The sequence below is a fragment of the Struthio camelus genome, chromosome 2, assembly GCF_040807025.1.
Source record: "Struthio camelus isolate bStrCam1 chromosome 2, bStrCam1.hap1, whole genome shotgun sequence".
NCBI lineage: Eukaryota > Metazoa > Chordata > Aves > Struthioniformes > Struthionidae > Struthio > Struthio camelus.
This window is the reverse complement of record NC_090943.1, coordinates 145,263,342-145,284,985: the sequence shown is the minus strand read 5'-3', so window position 1 is coordinate 145,284,985 and position 21,644 is coordinate 145,263,342. Positions and strand designations below refer to the sequence as shown.

At 44.0% G+C, this 21,644-nt stretch overlaps 1 protein-coding gene across 6 annotated transcripts in view; it reads left to right on the top strand.

Moving 5' to 3' along the window:
• Positions 1-6,359: 6,359 nt before the first annotated feature.
• The window catches only part of FZD6 (frizzled class receptor 6), a 32,135-nt gene continuing 16,850 nt past the window's right edge, over positions 6,360-21,644 (top strand). For 2 of the 6 annotated variants that reach the window (XM_068932877.1, XM_068932872.1), the window contains exons 1-2: positions 6,420-6,496; positions 7,011-7,399. In XM_068932877.1, the coding sequence (XP_068788978.1) occupies positions 7,220-7,399 (180 nt within the window). In that variant the 5' untranslated portion in view covers positions 6,420-6,496; positions 7,011-7,219. Of the gene's footprint in view, positions 6,497-6,605; positions 6,843-7,010; positions 7,400-21,644 lie in introns of those variants that run through there. The other 4 variants (XM_068932875.1, XM_068932874.1, XM_068932876.1 and 1 more) reach the window with 4 other exon arrangements.

Here is a 21,644-nt window from a genome sequence, read left to right as displayed (position 1 = left end):
GATTAGACTGCAATTGGCAAGGAGGGTCAGAGAAATCTTCCATGAATCCTAAGTGTCTCTTTGCCTTGCAGAAGCTATTTGGGATCCAGAAGACAATAAAGCGAGTGCCCTCCACTCTCCTTTTGTCAGAGGGAAAGCTTTGTGGATACTTTTCAGCCATTTTCACGTTTTGTAAACCTAGGCCCCAGGCTTTCCTGTACTATCACTCGGAGAAGAGTAACCTCATCTCCCATCTCAGGACTCTTTTTTCCAGTTTTTCTATGCCCCGTTTTTGTGTTGTTTTCCCATAGCAGATGCATCACAAGCTCCTCAGGAATTGCCTAGAGTTGAGCTTCATATACTTCATCCTTATCCAGCCTGTAAACTCTTGCCCAGCCTTCTGTCCCTGCCTTCGGCATAGAAGGAAACAGCCTAGAGAGCTCCTGCTGCCCCAGCCTTTCTCCTCTGCTTCTGGTCCCACTGCCTCAGACAAGTCTGATCCTTTGTCCTTCCCCCTTTCTTCCTGGCCTTCCTTCTCCTTTTGTAGCTTTACTCTTTGGCTTTTGGCCTCCTTTCACCTGGAGTCGGAGACGTTCACCGATATGGCAGAAAGTCTGAGAAAGAAAATGAAGACACAGACATGGAACCAAGCACCCTTTGTTATAAAAGTCATGTAAAAATATACAAATAGGTAGTGGTTAGCCCCTTCCCTGATTCCTCTTTTCGAAACTCTGTCAGACGTAACAGACGAGCATCAGTAAACTACTGAAATTCTGCTATGTAAGAATTCGAATGTTAACTGTATATATTGAAACAAATGTATTTTTGTGCTTAGAATCAGTTGCTTGCCCGTGAAGCATTTGTTCCTTTTTCAGACTTACTGAGATTGCTACTGTCACATCGTACAGATTTTCCTTTCTCATCTATTATTGGCTTTGTCTATCGTATTTTGTCTAACAGTACTTCAGTTTTCCTTTTTCTGCTCTGATTTGTATACCGAAATGCTTTCACACTTGCAAAGCTAGCTCTGAAATCTTTTTGTCTATAAATTCTTGGGTGGAAAAGGCTTCACCTCTAGACATTGACTAGTGATATAATGGTTGATCCTAAAGAGCAAGGATGAAAAGACACGGAAGGAAACTGAGAAAACGAGATTTACATAATCTATAAATGTTAACAGTGATCAGCACTGTCTCCCAGGACATGGTATAACTGGTTCCATAAGCACATTTTGCAGATCCTAGTTTAAAATAGTAATGCTGACACAGGTCCTGGAGTACACAAGATTTTATTAACCCAACAAATTAGTTTTCATGTGGTTACAGTTACCCCAAGATGTAAAGTGTGACTAATTTTTATATTCTACATTGATCTTCAGAAGAACTGTATGTCTCAGCTGAAAATATAATTAGTATTCTGCGTGCTGCTTCAATTTTGTAGTAGCTTGGGCGCACCCGTCAAGAAGCTCAGGAAGGGCAAATCTACTTGTTATTTCTGCATATTAAAACAATAACATTCAAATAATTTTGTTATCATAAATGGATCAAAAGAGTGACAAAGACCTTGACAGGAGACAGCTTACTATTATATAGGAAAAGGGGATGGATACAGTGACCATAATATTTTCTGCTTAATTCTGATACATTAAACATTAACAGCAACTTCACCCCATATAGTATCAAAGAAATTTTATTACATACAAAAATGAGATTTTGAAGCAATGAAAACCAAAAATTCGTACTTCCTATCTGAATGTCTTCCTTCTCAGTTTACTGCATAGTGAATCAATCAGCCATTCCAGAAATCTGACTAGGAGGAGATGCCAGAGGGTATAGCTACAGACAGGTTTTTTTTTTTTTTGTGTAACATATTCTGCTATACAGTTCCCTGCAACTTGAGAAGTCACTGCAGAACTGTACTGTTATGTGGTGAAGACAATACCCGTTATTGGACGGGCGTAATCACCAATACCCTGGAACTGTGCTGCGGATGCTCACTAGTCTGCCTCAAACACGTGGATTAGTACCTTTGGCACTCACGGCAGCTAGTGTCTGAGCTCCACAAACTATTGTTTCATTGTATCCCTGACATTTGGACATTTCAAGAAACATATTAAAGTGCTAATTTACAAAGCAGCAACTGAAATCTGTGTAAATTCAATCCCACTCTGCTAATTGCGTATCATGTAGATAGGGACAGTTCAACTCAAGTTAATGCATCAGTATTTTGGGGGGGTTCAACTCAAGTTAATGCATCAATATTTTGGGGGGAACAGCGTACAAAACTCGTAACACACTCCATTAACTCAGGATGTGTTATTTTGATATGAGCGTCATCCATACCTTGCTTGTCCGCTGTAACACAACGCCTGGTTTGTATCAGTCTTTTCCATTGGAAAAGACTCATGCTCTTTAGCCCAGATTTCCTTTCCCCCAGCCTTTGTGACATTGTCCAAAGGAAATACAGCCTGAGCCACAGCAAGAACGAGATAAGAGGAGCACCACCGGGCAAACATATGCACCGTTGCTGCTTTGCTGCTACTGTTAGTGTCACCTAAGATGGACTGCAGATTTACCCAGGCATGAGGAAGTCTGCTACAAGTAGTTCACAAGGAATGACATTTCCTTGATCATTCTGAGGAAAGTTTACTCCTTTATAAGAGTATTTCCTGTTTTGTTTACATTGTGCTTAATAGCTGAGGTAAAGTGAGGTAACCTGTTGGGAAAGGAATAATATTAACATAATCACTATTTTATTAAAGCAACACTACAAAGGCACAGTGCTGTTGTCTTTTACAGACAAACGAAAGATGAGATCCTTATACCATAAAGGAAATCAACATCTTTTAATGTGTGATCTGTGTGGGTGCCACAAACCACACAGCCATAATATTTTAAAGGACTGAAGTCTAAATAGGTCATATTTTGTTGAGTGAAGAAGATGACATGGCCTCCGAGTACCCAGTACCGTGCCTGCCACCTAGCAATGAATAAACCTTTTGGCTTTCTCCATATGCTTTTCTGGTTTTCATTCCTGTTGTGGGTTGTGGGGGACTACAGTTTATAGGCTTTACAGAAGAAATGTATTATAAAGAAAGGTTTAAGCTGGAAGAGCTGCATGAGATTTGAGGGATGCTCAGAAGGCACTAACTCATCAAAGACTAGATTTACTAAATAACTGTGAAATTAGTGAGGAACATCTGTATGTTCTTACTAAGCCCTTCTCATGAGTCTGTATATTCAATTAAATGGTAGCATTTTGACCTGGGAAAATACATTCAGTTTATAAACTGCAATGTTTTCCTTGACTATTACTGCAAACTAATTAAAATAAATTACCTTAATAATACTGTTTTGTCTAGTCCTTTTATTTTCAAAATGCATTTGAGAACGAGACAAGAAAGACACCTTAAAATTTTAAGTCTCACAACAGGATTTATTGGTGCCACCTACTGGCTATTCACTTCTTCTAAATCTCACCAAATTATGAATAATGTGTCTTAAATGCAGAATAATAAGAACATTATGAACCTTACAATTGCATTAGCCAATATCAAACTACAGCATTGGTAAATCTGTAATATTTAAATTACATTAAGTCAAACTTTGGTACAGTGTTCCAACAATATAATTCAGTTATGTAGTTTCTAGGTGTGCCAACAGGAGAAAGCTCAAGCTGGTGTAAAACTGTTGTGTGCAGAATTGAAGCACTAAATCCCTCCTATTTCAGAGGTACGCTGCTCCCTGATGACTACCAGCCATTTCAGATCCTTCCTCCCCAGAGCGTGAGCGCATGGGGCACTGACACGTTTGCATAGCTGGCGAATGTGGTCACGCTGCTTTTTGCCCTTATTTTTGGGGAGGCGTCCTTAACAAAAAGCTGAGGGAGTAAAAGGCGCTTCAGTTCAAAGCCCAGCTAATATTTCTGAAGAGGATGGGTTGAAAGCAGACAGGCGGCGTTTGGGCCTGGAAAGGCCTGCACATATCCTGTTGCACGGCTTCCCTTGGGCAGGCGCAGCAGTCCGCAGAGCTTGGAAGGGAGCTGCCGTCACCGCCGCTGACCCTCCTGCTGCTAAATCTCTTCAAAGACATCTGAGGAGACCTCAGATTTAAACAAGGTTCTAAATCACTTAATTTCTTCACCGTACAAATTGCTAGACTGTAAGTGTGTGAAGCAGTGCCAGAGAAAGGTCAGAAAATTATTAATACATTAACTGAAATGTTAACAAAATCTCGGGTGCCAGGTGAGCGAAGTACTTGCCCATCTGAGTAGTCTCATCCCTAATCAGCAATATATTTGAGCACATGCTTAAAATACTGAATCACACCTAAAAATGCTTTGCTAGATACCAGCGAGGGTGCTCACATTCCTCGCTCTGGATAGATGAGGCATTTATATAGCGAGAAACAAAGATACTTAGATCATGGCTCTGAGAACCAACCTCTGGAATAACTTGCTTAGCAACTAGATTGTGAGGAAACAAAATATATTAATAGTGTGATTGAAAAAAGGGCTCATCCTTCTTTTTCTCTACCTTTTCCAGTCATATAACAAAAACATTAGAGCTTTAAAGGAAGGAAAACGATGTCATTTAGTCATACATGTGGTTTAGTGATTTAATCTATGCATGAAAATGCATTCTGATAGAAGGACCAAAGGCATCAGTTTATATAATGCTAAGGTATTACTTTATACAGTATGATACTAGCAAAGCTTACAGCTAAAGTTGCTAAACTCTTTTAATACTCTATTATTCTGCTGCTTGCTACTTTGACCAGCTTCCGTAGTTTGGCTGAAATTTCCGCACAGCTATCAAGTCACCCCATTTGCTCAAACGGCAGAGCTATTTGCATCTGTGGCAGGTAGGTGTAATCCCTGTAGTGATTCATGCAGGTGCCAAAATAGTTTCACGTACGGGAAGCTGGAGGATTTTTCAAATTTGTATATATTTGCAAAGGACATTATACAACAAAGATCTGCATGAGGAGAGAGCTTTTAGATGTTTGTGATCCTCTGAATAACGATGAGCAACTACACGCTCTCCACTAGCTATGGATGGATTATCTGGTTTATGGATAAATATGCCTGACTCTGCACAGACTAGCTCGGGGCATATTAGCAGAAATGTAGTGCTGCCTGAACGGAGCTAAACCATTCCTACACCTGGTTTGCATGTCTCGGCATCTGGTGTTTCCCGTTCCAGCACTGCAGCGCAGAGCTACTAAAATGGCTGAGCACCGGTCTGATGAGACCTCAGGTAGCTCCACGCAGAGAAATCTGGTTGTCTGATCTTCAGCATTTCCATAGTCGGGTCTTATTAGCTCAGGCCTAGCTGCTTGTGAACATGGTTAAATGCTACTGGATGTGTATTCGTGTGGCCTGGTCTCAGCTAGGAGGAGAAGCGGAAGTGGATGGTCCACAGATCCTTGAGCTCGGTCTCTAGAAAACAACTAAAAGCAACTCTAGAAGCAACTAAATCTGGAAGGTACAGTCAGGTATTTTTCCTTCATCTGGAGACTCATCACAGCACTTCTTTTGTCTTCATCGCTTTCTTAGCAAACACATCAATAAAAAAAAATTTCCTTTCCTTCATTAAATTCAGTTGTTCCACACTGACTTCTAACATTTACCTCTTCCTCAACCTTATCCTCATCTAAGTAGCGTCTGCACCAGTTCTGCTTTCTTTGCATTAATACCGAACAGATGCTACACGCTTCCAGGGAAGCGCCCTGTCGACTGACTACAGAGCCCTTACAGAACTCGGTAACGATGGATTTTACTGGATTTAACGTGCTTATTCGGAAAGAAAGCTCAGAACTGTGTCGATAGAAGGGACACGTCCATTTCTTGATGTTTGAAATTCTGTTAGTCGTGCTCGTGTTTACGTAACATGTTGCCTAGTTAATACTCAGGACTGTTATCAAAACGTAAGCGTCAGATACTACTTGGAAGGATCCTTCTTTCCGCTTGGCTCTCTGCGTGTGCACGTTTATCCCGGTTAATCTGCGCGCGCTTCGGAAACCCGGGGACAGGCGGGCAGCAAAGGGACCCACGGGGCCCACCTGAGCCCCTGTGTCGTCTGGAGGGGGAGCGCCGCCGCCCCCAGAGCCCAGCGCGGGCTGCGGACGCCGCACCGCCGCCGTCGAGGCGAGGCGCACAGGCGGACAGACGCTGTCGAAGGAGGGCAACGCTCCCTACCAAAAAAAAAAAAAAAAAAAACCCCAAAATGAAAGACACAGCGAGGAGTCTCTTTCGAGGGGCGGCCTCCCCGCCTGGGCGGGCGCGGGTGTCGCCACAGGGGCGCCCCGGGCGGCAGCCGGCGAGGGAGGCAGGAGGGCGGGGAAGCGCCGTCTCCCCTCACAGCGGAGGGCGGGAAAGGTGAGGCCGCCGCCCGCGCCGCCCGCCCAAGTATCGCGCGAGCGCCCCCGCGGCGCTGCCCCCCCCGCGCGCCGGCACACGCCACATCCTGTGGGTCGCGCCCGGCCGCAGCGGCCATTGCAGCCGCGGCCGCGGCCAGGTGAGGCGGGAGGTGGCGGCGCCGAACCGAAGGGACCTGGCCGCGGGGGCGGCCCGGGCCGGGCGGGTCCCCGCCAGGGGGCGGCCTGGCCTGGCCTGGGCGGGGCGGTGGCGGCGCCGAGGCTGCGCCCGGCGAGTGCTGGCTGCGGGGCCGGGTCCCCGTCGCCGCCGCCCCCGCCCGGCCCTGCGGGCGCCTCTCGGCAGGGCGGGGCTGGGAACGGAGCGCCGACACGGGGCGTTGGGAGCAGCGGTAGCTGCGGGGCCCGGGCGGGAGCGGTGTCAAAACACAGCGCTGCCCTGGGGCGAGGCGGCGCTCCCCGCCGCGGGACGGGACGGGGCCCTGCGAGGTAGGTGGGCGGCGCGGCCGCGGGAGCTCCGCGGGGGCGGCCCGGCCCGTCCGCGCCTCCTCTCGGCGGGGCGGCTGGCTGGGCCGCAGGTGCCGGCCGGGGGCGGCGGCGGCCGAGTCGTGCCGGCGGTCGGTGACGCGGTGGCTCGTCTCGTTCTTGCTTTCGCAGCTCGCGGGTTAGCGAAGGAAGGGGTTTCCCGAAATCGGGCAAGATGGGGACATAGCCGGAGCAGCGGCGAGGAGTCTGATCGCCTTCCGAACCGCCCGTGGTTCCCGTCTCCCTGCGGAAGGAGGAGGGGAAGATGCCTCTGCTTGGCAAGAGGCAGCCTGCGTGACCGCTGACCGAAGCTATGTGCTGAAATCGGGGATCTCGACAAAATGGGAGCGCTCGTGTTCTTTGTGACTTGCAGCCTACTTCTGACTGGGGTACAAGGGCACAGTTTATTCACATGTGAACCGATTACTATTTCCAGATGTTCAGGAATGACTTACAATATGACTTTTTTTCCAAATATCATGGGACACTACGACCAGGACACTGCTGCTCTCCAAATGGAGGTGAGTTCTCCCTCCCTTATTGTAGTATATAAGTGTAAATACAGTGAAAAAGCTTTTTTTTTTTTTTTTGTCATTGAGAAATAGCTCGTGGTGTTTGTTACGCTGAAGGAGAAGGCAGATAATAGTAAGTGATTGGATGCTGCTTTGAATACCTGTGGACTGCACTGAGCTTCTTGGATATAGAAGCCTTGTGTAAGGGAGCTATAGGATCTCTTCCACCCCCTCCCTTGGATCCCGTATGAGACTGCAGGAGGAACGGGTGTAGCACAACAGCGTGGCTGTGCTGAGCGCTCTGGCAGAGTGGACCATATGCAGCCTGGGCCACCTCACTAATGTGCAGCAATTCTTGAAATTTTGCAGCTGACAAAACTTACTGATATCCTGGCCCACCAGAACTCAGGTGGTGTGAAAATAACTGTTTAGAAGGTGCTTTTTGTTAACTCTCTTACCTTATGTGCAGTCTGCTGAGAAATTCCTAAACTCATTCTTAGCCCCATTCTCCATTGTGCTTGTTGCTCTCTGCTGTCTCTTGACTGAGTGTCTTTAAGAGAAACTTTCTTGTTTGCAGTTAAGATTCTCTTGCCTGAACTGACTTTAGTCTACGGCTCTCTCGACAGTTTGCCACCTGGTGGAAAGGCTTTGCCAGTAATAATAGCTGTAGAGGGTGAGCGCCTCTCTGGGTGAGAGGCTTGTAAAACAAGTTTTAAACCTGTTTTAATAATGGCTTTACGGTGGAATGAGGAGGGGGAAACTTCTTAATACAAGTCTTGAAAAGCTCACAGTCTTGTGCTGTGCAAAGACTGAAATGGAAGTGCGTTGAAAACTTAGACGTTTCTGGTAGCATGTTAAAAGATGACATTGGAATTACTTACAGATTTGTTTTTACTGTGCCTGGAAAATGCAAGTTCAGTATGCTTGGCTCAGTTGCCAGAACATTTGTTTAGTGCTGTTTGGGATCCCCAGGATTCTCTGCTTGGCCTCTAGCTGGAAGGGTGCAGACTTTGGTCTCGCATTGTATTTGTCGTCCCAAGGTAGATGAATGGGAAACTGTAATATTAAAATGTCACCAGAAGTTTATGTGAGGCTGTTTGAGAGCAACTGAATTGAGGCACAGATGTCAGATAAATTATATGCTTTTAAATTGGAAGGTAGGCTATAGACTTCAGCTTCCAAATTCTGTGCAGCCTCCTCCAGTCATCGTTCGTCTGGAATGTTTTCTGTAGCGTCTACCGTTTTACATTGTCGGGTATGCCGCTGGCTCGCTCTTGGCGTGGCTTTACAACTGTTGAGCTAGCTTTCGTCAGTATTCATGCCTCCCAGTCATGCTGCTGTTAGAGCAGATAGGCCGCAGCGCCATTTTTATTAGTTTGCTATGACTGACCTTTCTGAACTGTCACAAACTTGTGCCTACCGCTTTCCTTCTGTGTGGAAGGAGTTCCTCCTTGAAGGGGTTCGTGGTTTACCTGTGCTTACTCGACACATGTTACACAAAACTTGCTATCGTGCAGTTTTTTGCTGCTTCTTTTTTCCGTCCTGGCTCCCTTATAACCACCTCTGACGTTCTGCAGCGGCTGAGGGGTACTACTCAGCCAACTGCCTGGTGGCTGTTTATAGCTATTTGCAACAACAGCGTCTATTAGGATTTGGGCTTTCCCTCCCCTGTTCCATTTTCTTCCTCCTGTCCTGTCATTGCTATAGTCCGGCCTCTAATTTTGTGTACCTCACTACTGTAATGTTGTGTAGACATTCCTCAGCTACTTGATGCATATGCGTGCTGGTCTGCCTCCTGTTATTTGTAATTGATCAGTGCTGACTGATTGGTTGGTCAAACAGGATTTTTCAGAGACATGCTCTACTTGTGAAAGCGTAAGGAAGTTTTTCTCCCATTTTGTAGCTTTTGAATCTGTTGCTAGCCATTAAATTGGAGTTGATGTGATAAGCTTAGTCCAGTTCGTTGTTGGGCCTTTATTTCCTGAGGGAGACTAGTGCATACCACTGTCACTTTGCAGCTTTTGATGCAATTCTGCATGGTAGTCATTAATGGCACCAGCACAGTCTGTCTGTGGCCGGTTGTGGGAATGATAAACTATCAGCAATTGTCAAAGGTTCTGCTGTTCAGGCAACTCGGTTTCACAGCAGAGGCAGCGGAACTGTTGAGTTATTTGGAACATTGTTTAATTTCATTCTGCAGCCATAAACAGGCAGCGGGCTGGGAGGTGGAGGAGACATCTGTTGTTTTAGGAGCTTGAATATTTCTGTAATTGGTAGTGCAAACTTCACTCATACCAAAGAAAGAATTTTAATAGTATGTTGGTTAAAATGTCCTCCTTTTGATCTTCAGTAGGAATGCTGAAAGGCTTTGTTTTTTAATTCCCTCTCTCTCTTTCCCTGTCCCCACAGCCTGTTTTCAAGACTGGGCATGGTCTGAAAATGTAAACATTGAGTTTTGAGTCTAAGGCTTGTACTATGTTTCTCGCTCCATCTTAACTGATTTGGGGTGAGCTACTTAATCATGCCATTCCAGGGTGTGTGGAGGAGACTTCTTCAAAATTCTGTTTTGTCCAAGAAAGGGGTTTCATCTTAGTCCCATTTGCTGCTTCTGTCCTCCATGGAAACTTCTTCCTGCTACCTGTTCTGAGTGTTTACTCTGAGAAAAAACAAAGAAGAGTAGGTAGTCAAGAGGATGAGCCTCTCTTGAGGGTGATGTTCACTGTCCAGAACTGTGATAATTCTCTTGTATATTACACTTGTAAGGCTCTGCAGGTGTGTTCTGCTGTGGCAAAGCTTGCGTAGCTTCACCCGGCCCGAAGAGCTGTCCCTTCTGCTTACTGGAGTACGAGGCTTGTGTATGGGTTTATTGTCTCTCCTTTTTGGAAAGATGTTACACTGGCATTTCTGGGATGATATCTTCATAGTGATCCTCTCTGGAGGATGATATGGAGCCAGTGTTTCTGGTGGTGGTTTTCATCCAGGAAATCAGCTGGATCTCCAGCTCTTTTCTAGCCTATACATCAGTTCTTCATGATATGCTGTAAACCAGAACTGACCTGACCGCAGCAGGAAAAAAGACTAAGTCGATCTTACGGCCTCTGCTCTGCGTGGTCTGGCTAATGACGATAGTCCCTTTGGGCTCTTATTTTCTGCAACAGAAAATTTGTAGTTTCCAGTTTGTTCCCCCTTCCCCCCAATTTCTATCACTTTGAATCTTCAGCTTGGTGGACTGAGTTTTGGCTATTTAAGTTTTGTTTTATATTTGGTTTAGTTTAGCTAATACAAATGCAGATTTTAGTAAAATAAAACTGCATGACAGTGGCATGAAGTTTTGGGTTTTTTGGTGTTTGTTAACTCCAACAGCTGCCTAACAGTGGAATCTAGCTATCTGCAGCCTTCATGGTGTCTGTATCTTTAAGCAATTTAACAATGACACTTTCATGTTGTTATTAGCTCAAATTAGGAAGCTGGAGCTCTAGGGCTTGTCCATTGAAAAGAATGGATAGACATAGCAGTAAAGAAGAAGCTATTTTGCTGTAGTTAAATAGGAAAACTCCCTCTTGTGGTCTTAAAACCAAGTCGCTTCTAATTCCAATATAATTACTTTAACTTTTTGGATTAGGTTGTCAGTATAAAACATTTTTCCAGCAAAGCGGAGAGTGTTACTCTATAATAAGTTCTTTTGTTTTTATCTCTTAATCTGTTCTGCTATAGTTCTGGAATGCGTAGACAAGCACTTGAGACTTCCTGACGGATAAGATCCAATGATGTGTAGAAGTACAAAGAGTAAAGACTTTTGCCAGTGAATTTTTAAAGCAGGCTATACAAAGCACTGGAAAGCATCCCATAGAGAACAATAAAGTACCTCTGGGAGACTGGAAAAATTATTCAGTATTGAATTTTTCCATTCACGTCTCAGTTCTTTGATCCTGTGACAGACAATGTGTTTATCCATAGAAAGTACAATGGAACTGGGTACAGCGGTGGGAGAAGTTAAACTGACTATAGTTCTCATACAAGTTACCAAAACTATTTTGAAATATCTTCAAAAGCTTAATGCAGAAGTCCTGTGTTTTTTTTTTACTTCTCTAAATGTAATGTTTAAATTATTATTGTATGTGATCACTTAATTTGCTTCCACTAAGTGTATATTCACAATTAATTTGCTATGAAGATACTTATAAAACCTGTAAAGCTGATATCTGACAAACTTAAATCAGTACCTATATATGGGAGGAGGAGGAGGTGGTGGTGGCTGAGAGGAGAAGAAAAAGTCCACCTTCTTTCTGCAGAACGTTAGGGAAAGCCATTCTGTTTAGCGTAGAACGCTGTTACTGGGATGTTCTGCAAAACAGCACAGGTGTGAATTTACTGAAACCTGTACAGACAGACATCCTGCCTCTCTCTTGCCTAAGCCCTAGTGAGCAGCGCGTGGTGCAATACATGCATTTTGTCCTGACCCCTTCAGCCTAGAGAATCATCACATCCGTACTGTAAAACCTGAAGCTTAAATTTCTCTCTCTCAAATATTTGGAAGCTCAGCTTTAATTAGGAAGGCAGTCAGTGATCTTTACCTGCCTGAAGTTGTTTCTTTGCCCTTGCTGCTGCCACCTCACAGCCTGAATTGGGGAAAGAGCGCAGGCATGGAAATTGGCCCATGTGGAACAAGTAAAAGGAGCCTTTTAAATTAGTATTTTGCTGGTAGTAGCTTTGCTGTCCCATTGCAGTATATGGTGGTGACTGTTGACAGAGGGAAGGCTTGTTTAAAAAGTGGTAAACGTAGCATGCTGTACATCATATATTCTTTAGAACAGATTAAAACAGGTAATTTCCTTCTAGCTTATCAGAACAAAGTGGTGGTCACAAAATATTTCGGTAGTGAAATAGCTAAACTGCTACCTGTTAGATGAACGGGGAAAAATGCCAAACTTTTTTTTAAGGCTTGTCCTGTGGTTCAAAGGAAATACGCACCAGTATGACTGACTTCTGTGCTGGGCAAGGCTCTAAAAATACAGAATAGTTGGTAAACGTGAATAATTCTGATGTACTGAGCATCATTAAGTCTCTTGCAGAACAGTTGTGGCTAATGGGTAAAAAAAATGCAAATTGCACAAATCTGTGTCATTCTATACCATGTTATAGAAATTGGGGTGGGTAGAAGGAATGTTTTGGGGTTTTGCACATGCGGGCTCATGCTCTCTCTCGCGGGCGCTCTCTGTCTCTCAGGTCTCTCAAAGAAACCAAACCATTGTTAGTTTTTAAAATGGTGAGAAGTTTAGCCCTACAATATTGTACCATCTCTGCCGACTCCTGTGAGGAGGCTCAATTACTGCCACTAAAAAAAAAGTTTATCTGCAGTACTGAGGCTCTTCAGCAAGTGTGATTATCTCATCCTCTGTTGTCTGAAACCAGCCAAGCTAATATGTGTAATCCTATTACACTGGCTTTAAGCATATCAGTCATCTGCAAAATCTAATGCTGGTTTGTCAGAACAGTGTTCCCAGGCTGCCCGATAATGCAAACAGTACTGCCATGCTCACTGTCCTGAAAGGATGCTGCTTATAGTAGAAGGGGGTCCAAACTAATCTATGCTCAAAGAAAAGAGGGTACTTAGCCCATGTTAGCTGTGGTGTGATTCCCAGAATTCGTGATTCGTCTTCATCCGTGTTCAGAGGCTGTGTCTACGCTAGCAAGTAATTGGTGTTACAGAAGTGGATCGCTCGATGAAGTTGTTAACGTTGCTCCCTATCTGTCCTGTGCGTGAGCTTGAGGAGTTTTACTCTCATCTGGATTTAGGCCAGTCTCCCGGGTTGAACATCCTTCTGTACATGACGTTTGAAGTTGACCTAAGGAAGGCTATTTTGCAGATCTTTCTCTCAACTGCAGACCTGTTTGGGAAATGCCATGCCAACTGTTGTTGTCTCCTGCAGATGATGAGAGCGCATTGCTGTCCCTTCTGCCATTGCCTGCATGTGTAGCTACAAGCCCTCGTGATTTCTGAGGCTCATTGTGCTACTGCCCCTCAAACCTCCACTTCCCTACGCACATGTGCTCTGAATGTGGTCACTGGATAGGTTAATGTATGGAGTGGTAGGCTTAGTCCTGTGGCTACAGCCTCCTCCTGGAGGACACTCATGAATAGGTACATGCCTGCTTTCCTGAGTATCTTTATGTAGAGGAGGAGAACATGGACAGAGCTATTATTGCATCTAGGACTGCTTTGTCTTGATTGGTAGGAGGGTCAGGGCCTGGGAGCTGAGTTCAAACTGTTGTTGAGAACACATCAACCTTGGAATGGGGGACAGCGGGCACAGAGCTTTCAGATATAGAAAGGTGCATTTGAAGCTGATATTTGTCCTTACACCTCACTATCATTGCCCACAATTTCCAGAGCGTGTCCATGCTTTTAAAGAAGTGGCTATTGCCTTGTGGAACCTCCTGACTTCTACTTAGCAGCAAAGCAGTTTAGGGAGGACAAGTCTACTGAGAGTGATAAAGTGATCAAGATCTTGAAGCTCATCTTCCAAACTGTCTTCCTTTGAATAATACAGGTGGACAAAATCATCCAGGCCTCTGCTGTCTGTGGGTTGTCAAACTGTGTGGGAGCTGTTAACAAGATGCTTATTCCGATCCAGTGCATGGCCCATGGCATCTCTGACAACAGCTACGTGATTGCTGTGCAGGCCTTGGTGGACTAGCCAGGTAGACTCATGAGTATCTTAGCAGGTTTCATAATGCATATGTCTTCTACAGCTCTAGCTGAAGGATCAAATAGGGCTGTCGCGACATCTTTCTAAAGAGGCCACTGCAGTGTTAAGGTGCCTTCGTGCAACTGTGAGATGCTGTTTGTCCGCTGTGCTGCATGGCTCGTGAGGCTGTATCCTGGCAGCGATGGAGCCCGTGCCCTTGTTGCGTGCAGTGGGAGAGGAGTGGAGCGTGCAGCTCTTCTTCCAGTTGCAAGATGGTTGTAGGTGTTCAGGATAGCACTGGGGTGCAGGATGCTCTCTGTGCCTTCAGCTGTGAAGGACCATGAACAACTGAACGTCCAGGAAAGGAGCACATGAGATAGGAGATGTGGTCAAATATCCATGCTTTTTTCCAGTGTGGCAAATGCAATTATTAAATATGATGATTCCTAAAACCTTTCTTGTGTCGTCTAGCTCTCTACCCTATTCCAGAGGAGCGGGTAGGAGTGTCTGACCACAAAGCTTGCATTCTCACTTATTTGTTGGCTGTTGATTCACAGTCTCTTTTGGGCAAACATGGCTACTGCGTCTTCCCTTGCCTTTTTGGACCTTCTCTGTGTATTGTGTGTAGCTGTGGTTGCTGCCTCCACAGCGGCAATGTGCCTGATGCAGACAGATGTCTGCTGTCTTCTCCTGAACTGCATGATGGAGATGAATGGAGATTTGCTTGCTTTCAGTTTTGCTAGTAGAGGAAAGAAGAGTGGTAGGCAGGGGAGCACGCTAAGGGCTGTGTAAGCAGCTGTTGTAACTGAGAGGGGAGAAACTTGCTCAGCAGTAGAGGGATATGGGACAGGCCTAGATAGTCGGGCTCTGCAGGATGGAAAAGGTACCCTCTCACCAAAGAAATCTTCTCTTTTCCCTCCCTGTAGTGAAACAAGAGCTTCCTGGGAAAAATCATCCATCTTTCCTGAGCCTAGGCTTTTGGTGGGTGAACTTCATTCAGAGAATAACCACATCCTTCCTGCTTTGGCCCACACTGTATTTCCCACAGAGTCTGCACAGCCAGATCTCTTCAGTCTCAGAAACTACTGTCGCTCTCCTGTTCAAAAGGGACTTAGTGGCGAAACTCCCTGCACGTTTATCCTGCATGCAAAAGTTAAAAGCAGCTGTTCAGAGAGGGACTGCGTGCAGCCAGCCTCACGATGGCTTTAGCAATACCCTGTGACCTAGACTCCCTGTCCCAGCTCCCTACTACTACACATCAGGTAACACTCTTGCTAGGAAGGTGCAGCCTTCCAGATGGAGACAAGCCTGGAGCTACAGACAGCTTCGTACTCTGAAGGTTAACATAGCTCACAGCTCATAGGATGAATGGGAAGGTGAAAAGGTGACCTAGAGCTTTTAGAACAGGAGAAATGGGGAAGACAGTGGGGGGCCACCATGGCCAACAAAACAGACATTTCCCATTCTGGCTCACTGTGGGCTAGTGATAAGGAAAAATGGGCTAGCGTAGGGCATTTAGAATTGGGGAGAGCAGGAGAGGTCCTAACAGCTACCTACAGCATGCTGCCTCGCAGCCTTGCTTGGGTGCTTAGGGTGTTTGGATAGGGGGTGCAGAACAGACACTGAGGGTGTAGCTCCTACGGGCCCTCCTGCGTCTGACCCACCAGTTGCGACTGTAGTGATTTGTTTGGCAACTCTGGAGGGAAATGCAAGGTCTCCTGCAAGAATTGCCACCCCTGCCATGTTTCTAAAGCCTCCTGAACCTTTGCCAGTTTGGCAGCAGGGTGGGGCAAGAGCTGCTCTGGTGCTTCTGGGTTGTCCTTGGTGGGCTAGTCAGGGACTGTTGGCACAATCTGTTCTCTGCTGTCCACAGCGCCACCGCAGCCCTGAGGTGCTGCAGCATTGCCCCAGGGGTGACCTTCCAAGGCATAAGCTGCCTGCTGCGGTCTAGGACTGGGATGCCAGGGGGAAGGGAGTGAAAGAAGAGGTGACCATTGCATCCTCCTCTTCAGCAAGGCACCTGTGAAGGAGAGAAGAACACATGTGTGTCCTCAACCACCTGTGAGGTTACAGTGCAGTAGTCTTGCTTGTGACCATCCCTAGAGACCGCAGCTTTGCGAGGTGAAGGTTTCTGGAGCGTGGTGGAGGTGCTGGGGATGTACCCATTTCTGTTTGGGCTGACTCCTGGGAGGGGAGGGTGAAGGCAGCTCAACAGGGTGCCCACTGAGCAGTGTGAAGTTACTTCTGTGCTATGGCCAGCAGCAAACTGCAGGAAACTCTCTCTCCTTTGAGTTCTCGATCCTCCCTATATCAGGAGAAGGTAGGGTGTTTTAAGGTGCCAGGGATTTGGGTGGCCGGAGGGAGGGAGGAGAGACTTTGTGTGAGGCAGCAAGTGCAGAAAGTGGCTCCCGTGTGACATCAGTTCCTTAGTTTGATTTTTCAGAGAGCTTGTTTCCTATTTTTGGATGTCTTGCATTTGGAGGAAGGAGGAGGCGATCATAAAGTAATGGCTGTTGACAGTAAAGGAATTAGTTTCTTTTCTTACCAGCTGCCACATCTGTCCTTTAGAATTTTGATAATTTAACTGAACAAAAATATCAGAAAATAGTTAAACAACTATTTTCCCATGCATACTTAGGAATAAGCAACTCTTCTTTTTTTTAAAAGAGATTTTATATATTCTTTTTTCAAATTTGAAGTACTGCTTTTGCTATTACAGTAATAAAAGGATCCACTCCTTTGAATTAACTTGTTTTATGTTTTCAGAATGTAGTGAAGATAATAGTTATAGGAGAAGTGCATTTAAAGTGGAAGGCTTGGTTTTCTGTTTTGTGCCCCCATTGTGTTTATAAATGATCTTCCCAGAAGTAGTGATTCTGCAGAAAATTGCTCTGGATCCCGATTTACAGCAGGTGGTGGGTGCCAAGTGTATAAAAAGTTCACTGCATGGTCGAAGCTTCCCAAACAAAAACAAAGCATGGTCGCCTTGTAGTTTTCCAGTGTTTTTTTCAACTGCTTCTGGTTTGTGGCTCCGATGTTCATATCGTTCCTTTTTGGTGTTCTGTATGACTTTTGGTCTGTGCTCTCGTATTATTTCTAAGAATTCATTCAGAAGAGCGAGTCCTGCCTAGTGAACGGTGTACATGACATAAGTGACTTGTACTGATTTTTTTTTTTTAATAAGAACTAAGTAGGTTGGTCTGTTTGAAGTTTAGTAAAGCAGTTGTTATACTGCTACATCAAATTTGTTAAAATTAACAACTTCTGTAAACTTTCACTAAACATTCACTTTATTATGTGACATGACAGATAGCCAAAGTCAGGTATGCACGTCAGGTGCGTTGACCGAGTTGTTAGATTTAAAGCCCGTCAGTTTGCATTTGCCCACCTCACCACATCCAGTTGCTGCTGGTTAGCTGGCCATACACGGAGGTGCTGACATGCTGCTTTGCTGACCAGGAGACAAGTTCATAGTGAACCCTGTGAATTTTTGTGAGTTATGGGCAAGAAAATCTCTTTGTTTTATAGAGTGGCAAAGGAGGTAACTGACCATGGATCCCTGCGAATCCTGAGTAGGAGTCCACTGAATAAACCCTGCGGTGGAGCTTGGAGTTAGTTGCATAATTCTTGGTCATATTGATTTGATTCCTGTTCCTCTTGAGCATTTTCTTTTGTTCGTGAGGTTATCTGCCAGGTTCCTGAGTTCTGTTAATGTCGCTCTCGGGTGCCTCTCTTCGTGGCCATTGCCTAGGAAAACTGCTTTGAGGATTTTGCTAAGTGCCTCAGAGTTAGCAACCACAAGTTACGGTTGCAATATCCAATCCTTTTTGTGGATTTAGCTCTTGATTTCTTTATCTGATGTCCCCAAAGATTGAGAGAGGATTATTTGAAACGTTCAGTCCTGTAATGGCTGAGATTTTCCTGATTTAGTTTGCGCAAAGGAAGCGTGGAAGAACGCATGCTGCAGGGTTAGTACTCTCTTCTCCTCCATCTGGGCTGTGCTGTTCTGCTAAAACAGATCTCTGCGCTCACAGAGTTGGGGAGAACATCAGTCTGGTCTGACTGTTTCGGGCCCCAAACAGTAACTACTTCTGTTGTAATTCCCTCCAAATGGGGAGCCTTCGTCTAGATAACGGGTAGCCTACCAGCTGTATTAATGACGTTCTTCTAAATTGTATTCTATACAAAATGTTCAGTAATAAATCCATTTACTACTATAGTAAATGGCAGATACCTGAAGTATTTAAGGTTGAAGATTCTTGTGTTGCCACAGTCCAGATATAATGAAGCGCCCATATGAGTAGTCAAGATTTCAGAGGTTTGAGGGCCCACAGTATTCTTCAGTTTTGTAACTCACATTTGTCTGTCTTTTATGCTCCAAGTCATGTACATGGAGATAAAACCATATATAATTGAAAGCATTGCATAAATATTTCAGTTCTGTAATACTAATTAAAACTCCTCTTTTTTTTGAATAGTAAATTGTAGAGGCTGTAATATGATCTATAATTTAGGTCAATCTATAATTTAGGTTAGAACCACAAAATGCAGACAGTTTTTCTAGGAAGCCATTTTGGAAAGTATTGCAATGCTTTAGTTTGTTTCACCATAACTTCCCTTACTGGGATGCAATATTCCTGTTTATTTTGTTTCTAAACTTTTTATAGTTTAAAAATATGGGTATTATATAATTTTTATTTCGTACTTAAAAAGTACGTAAAGGGGCCACAGGGTCATTGATTATTTTACCTTAAATTCTGTAGTTGCTGGTATATGAAAGCCCATAGCAGTCAAAAGCAGAATAGCCTGCTTTATCTTTCTGTGTGTGTGGTTTTCTATACTTTTGGTGCTAGAATGGTACATTGAGTGGCCAGCTGTTGATCTTTCTTTTTAGTGAGTGTTAAGTGCTTAGCAGCCCTGCAGGCTTTTGAGAACTTTCCCCAGTGTGCCTTGGCCTAACGCTGTTTGGAATTCTGATTAATTCTCTCGTGAACTTTGAACAGCTACTTTGAAGGTCTGCAACACAAAATACAGTCAAATACATTGCACAAGTGCAGCGGTGAACGGTGGAAAAGAGTTTACAGATATCCTGATTGTTTAATTGCAAATATAATGAATGTTTAGATGATGAGTAATTCAGCTTATTGAACAGTTGCACAGACTAAGAGGTCTGAACTGATGGCTGACCAGTTTAGCTTGAGCCTGGTAATGAAGGTCTCTCCCCTGGTCTGCACACCAGGGGCATCTGACCTGCTTGCACACTCCTGAACCACTGGGGTTTACGGCACGGAGTTTCTAAGATTTGCTGGCATCTGACTCTAAACTTTTCCTTGTAGACTGTGGTGCTTCAGGTGGTGACTGGCCGGAAGCTCCCACATCCGTACGGCAGTGGAAGGATCAGACTGCTGGGACCAGTTAAGCTTTTCAGCCAGTCCAAGTCAGACTCTCCCTGCTCTTCCTTCAGAGTCGCAGTTCACTAAAACAGCGTTTTGTCTTTGAAGGTCCAGGTGCACAGATGGCATTTGTTCTTCAGCTGAAGGACAAAGATCAAAGCTGACGACTTTGTAAACTTCTTTCATTGTGGAAAAACATTGTTTGATCCGCTTGCTTGTTTGCTACATTTTTCCTTTTTTTTTTTTTTTTTTCCTCAGCTCCTTGAACTCCAGATTGTCCTTGGGTAGGAAACTTAAACTATTTGTCTTTTAAACTACTGGAGTAACCTACTTTCTTTTCTGATCAAAGATTTCATTTCATGTTTATAACCTCTGAACTGATTAAATTTAGAAAAGGTTTTACAAGGTTTTAAATTAAGCATGATTTATATTTTGCCTTAATTCTATTTTACAATCTGCAGAAAGTAAGGCTGCCTAACTTAAAAGCAGCTTATAAAAATAAATATCGAATTTGCGTGCTGTACGTGGTTTTCTTTTGGCTCTATCAAATTAGCATGGTCTAATGATGAATATCACATTTTTTATATTCCTATCTAAATTATTTTATTCTTGGCAATGAATTCTGAAAAACTTCTATTTTACAGGAGTGACTGTTATCATTTTAACTGAGGTTAGAAAATATAGGTTATGATTGATATTTGCTGCTGCTGTCAGCAAATACTGGTTATTACCCACAGCTCAGGTACTGGCTTGGAGTGTCCAGGTCCTCCCTAATTTAGAGCTAAATTAGCAGGCTAGTTCATACCATCTTCACTGGTGGCTCAAAGAAGGGTTGTTGACATTGCACTGAAGTTGATGAGCTGCAGGCTCATTTGTTTTGCAGCTCTGCTGTGGAAGTAGTAATTTCTAGTAGGCACGTACCAACAAGAGACTGTCGCTTAAACTGTCCCATCCTCCTGCAAGATAAGAATTTTTCTAAATCCTTACGTATCAACTTAAAAATGTCTTGAACTTGCCCTTAATCTAAATTCATCAGGATAACTTCCAGTAAGAAGCAGCCAGTCTTTTCTCAGCCCTGCTTTAAACTTAATCTAACTTGAAAATATAATTTAAATTTCATCCTTCATTTAGTGTCAAATGCTAGTACACTTATTTATCGTGACTTAATTAATTGTGCATGAATTAGAAGTCAGGGATTCTTGGCAGCTAATTCACTGTGTGGCCACGAGCAAATTACCACCCTTGCCAGCCCATCTGGGAGTTGTATAAAGGCATTAATCTTCCTGGGTATGATACTAATCTCATTTGCATGGAATCCAAAATAACTCTATTGAAACAATAGTGAGGGATTAAATCAACCGTGCTCTACTTATTTTGCTATTTTTAATTGAGATAGATAATCTTTATAAAGGTGGCTAAGGATATTGTGAAGATTAATTGTTGATACAGCTCTGAGTATAAAGAGTAATTACTGCCTATTCTTTTGAGACCACGGCATTTATATACGCAGTGGTCGAAGGTGGCCATGTTTCCCACGTATCACATATGAAAGTGTATACGTGAAATGTGTTGTGTTTAGGTTGTGAGGTTATACTATAATTCTAGAATGACACTTATCGGACAATAGTTGGGGTTACATCTGGTACTTGTTAACTTACTTAATATAAAGACCTTTAGGTGAGGTCTTACTTCCTGTAAAGCAGGTAAACGGTTTCAGGTATAAGAATACGTATCTTTAATACATGTATGTTTAAGATCGGAATCTGGGGTATGCTATTTAGTGTAACTGTAGAAATTCAGATTTAATCCCATCTTTGCTTCCAAAATTGAAATATGCAGTTATATAAAGTAGCAGGGGTGACCTAAAGCAACAACTCTGCACGAGATTTGTATCAAACCGTGAAACAAGTACCTTTGCTTAACGCTAACACAATTGGTAGCTCTCATTGTTTAACTTTGTTAGTTAACCTCAGTGTTAAGCAAGTGTTAAAGCTAAATGATTTAACTTGGGTAGCTAAACCTGAGTGGTTAAGAGAGTTGATTCTTACTGTTTTACATCACTGGCTCCCAAATAGCTGAACAAAGACTCTTATACTCTGCCTGTCTCAGCAACTCAAAATATTTACAGTCTTTTCGCAGTCAAGGTGTGCCACAGTTGTTTGTAAGCAAAGA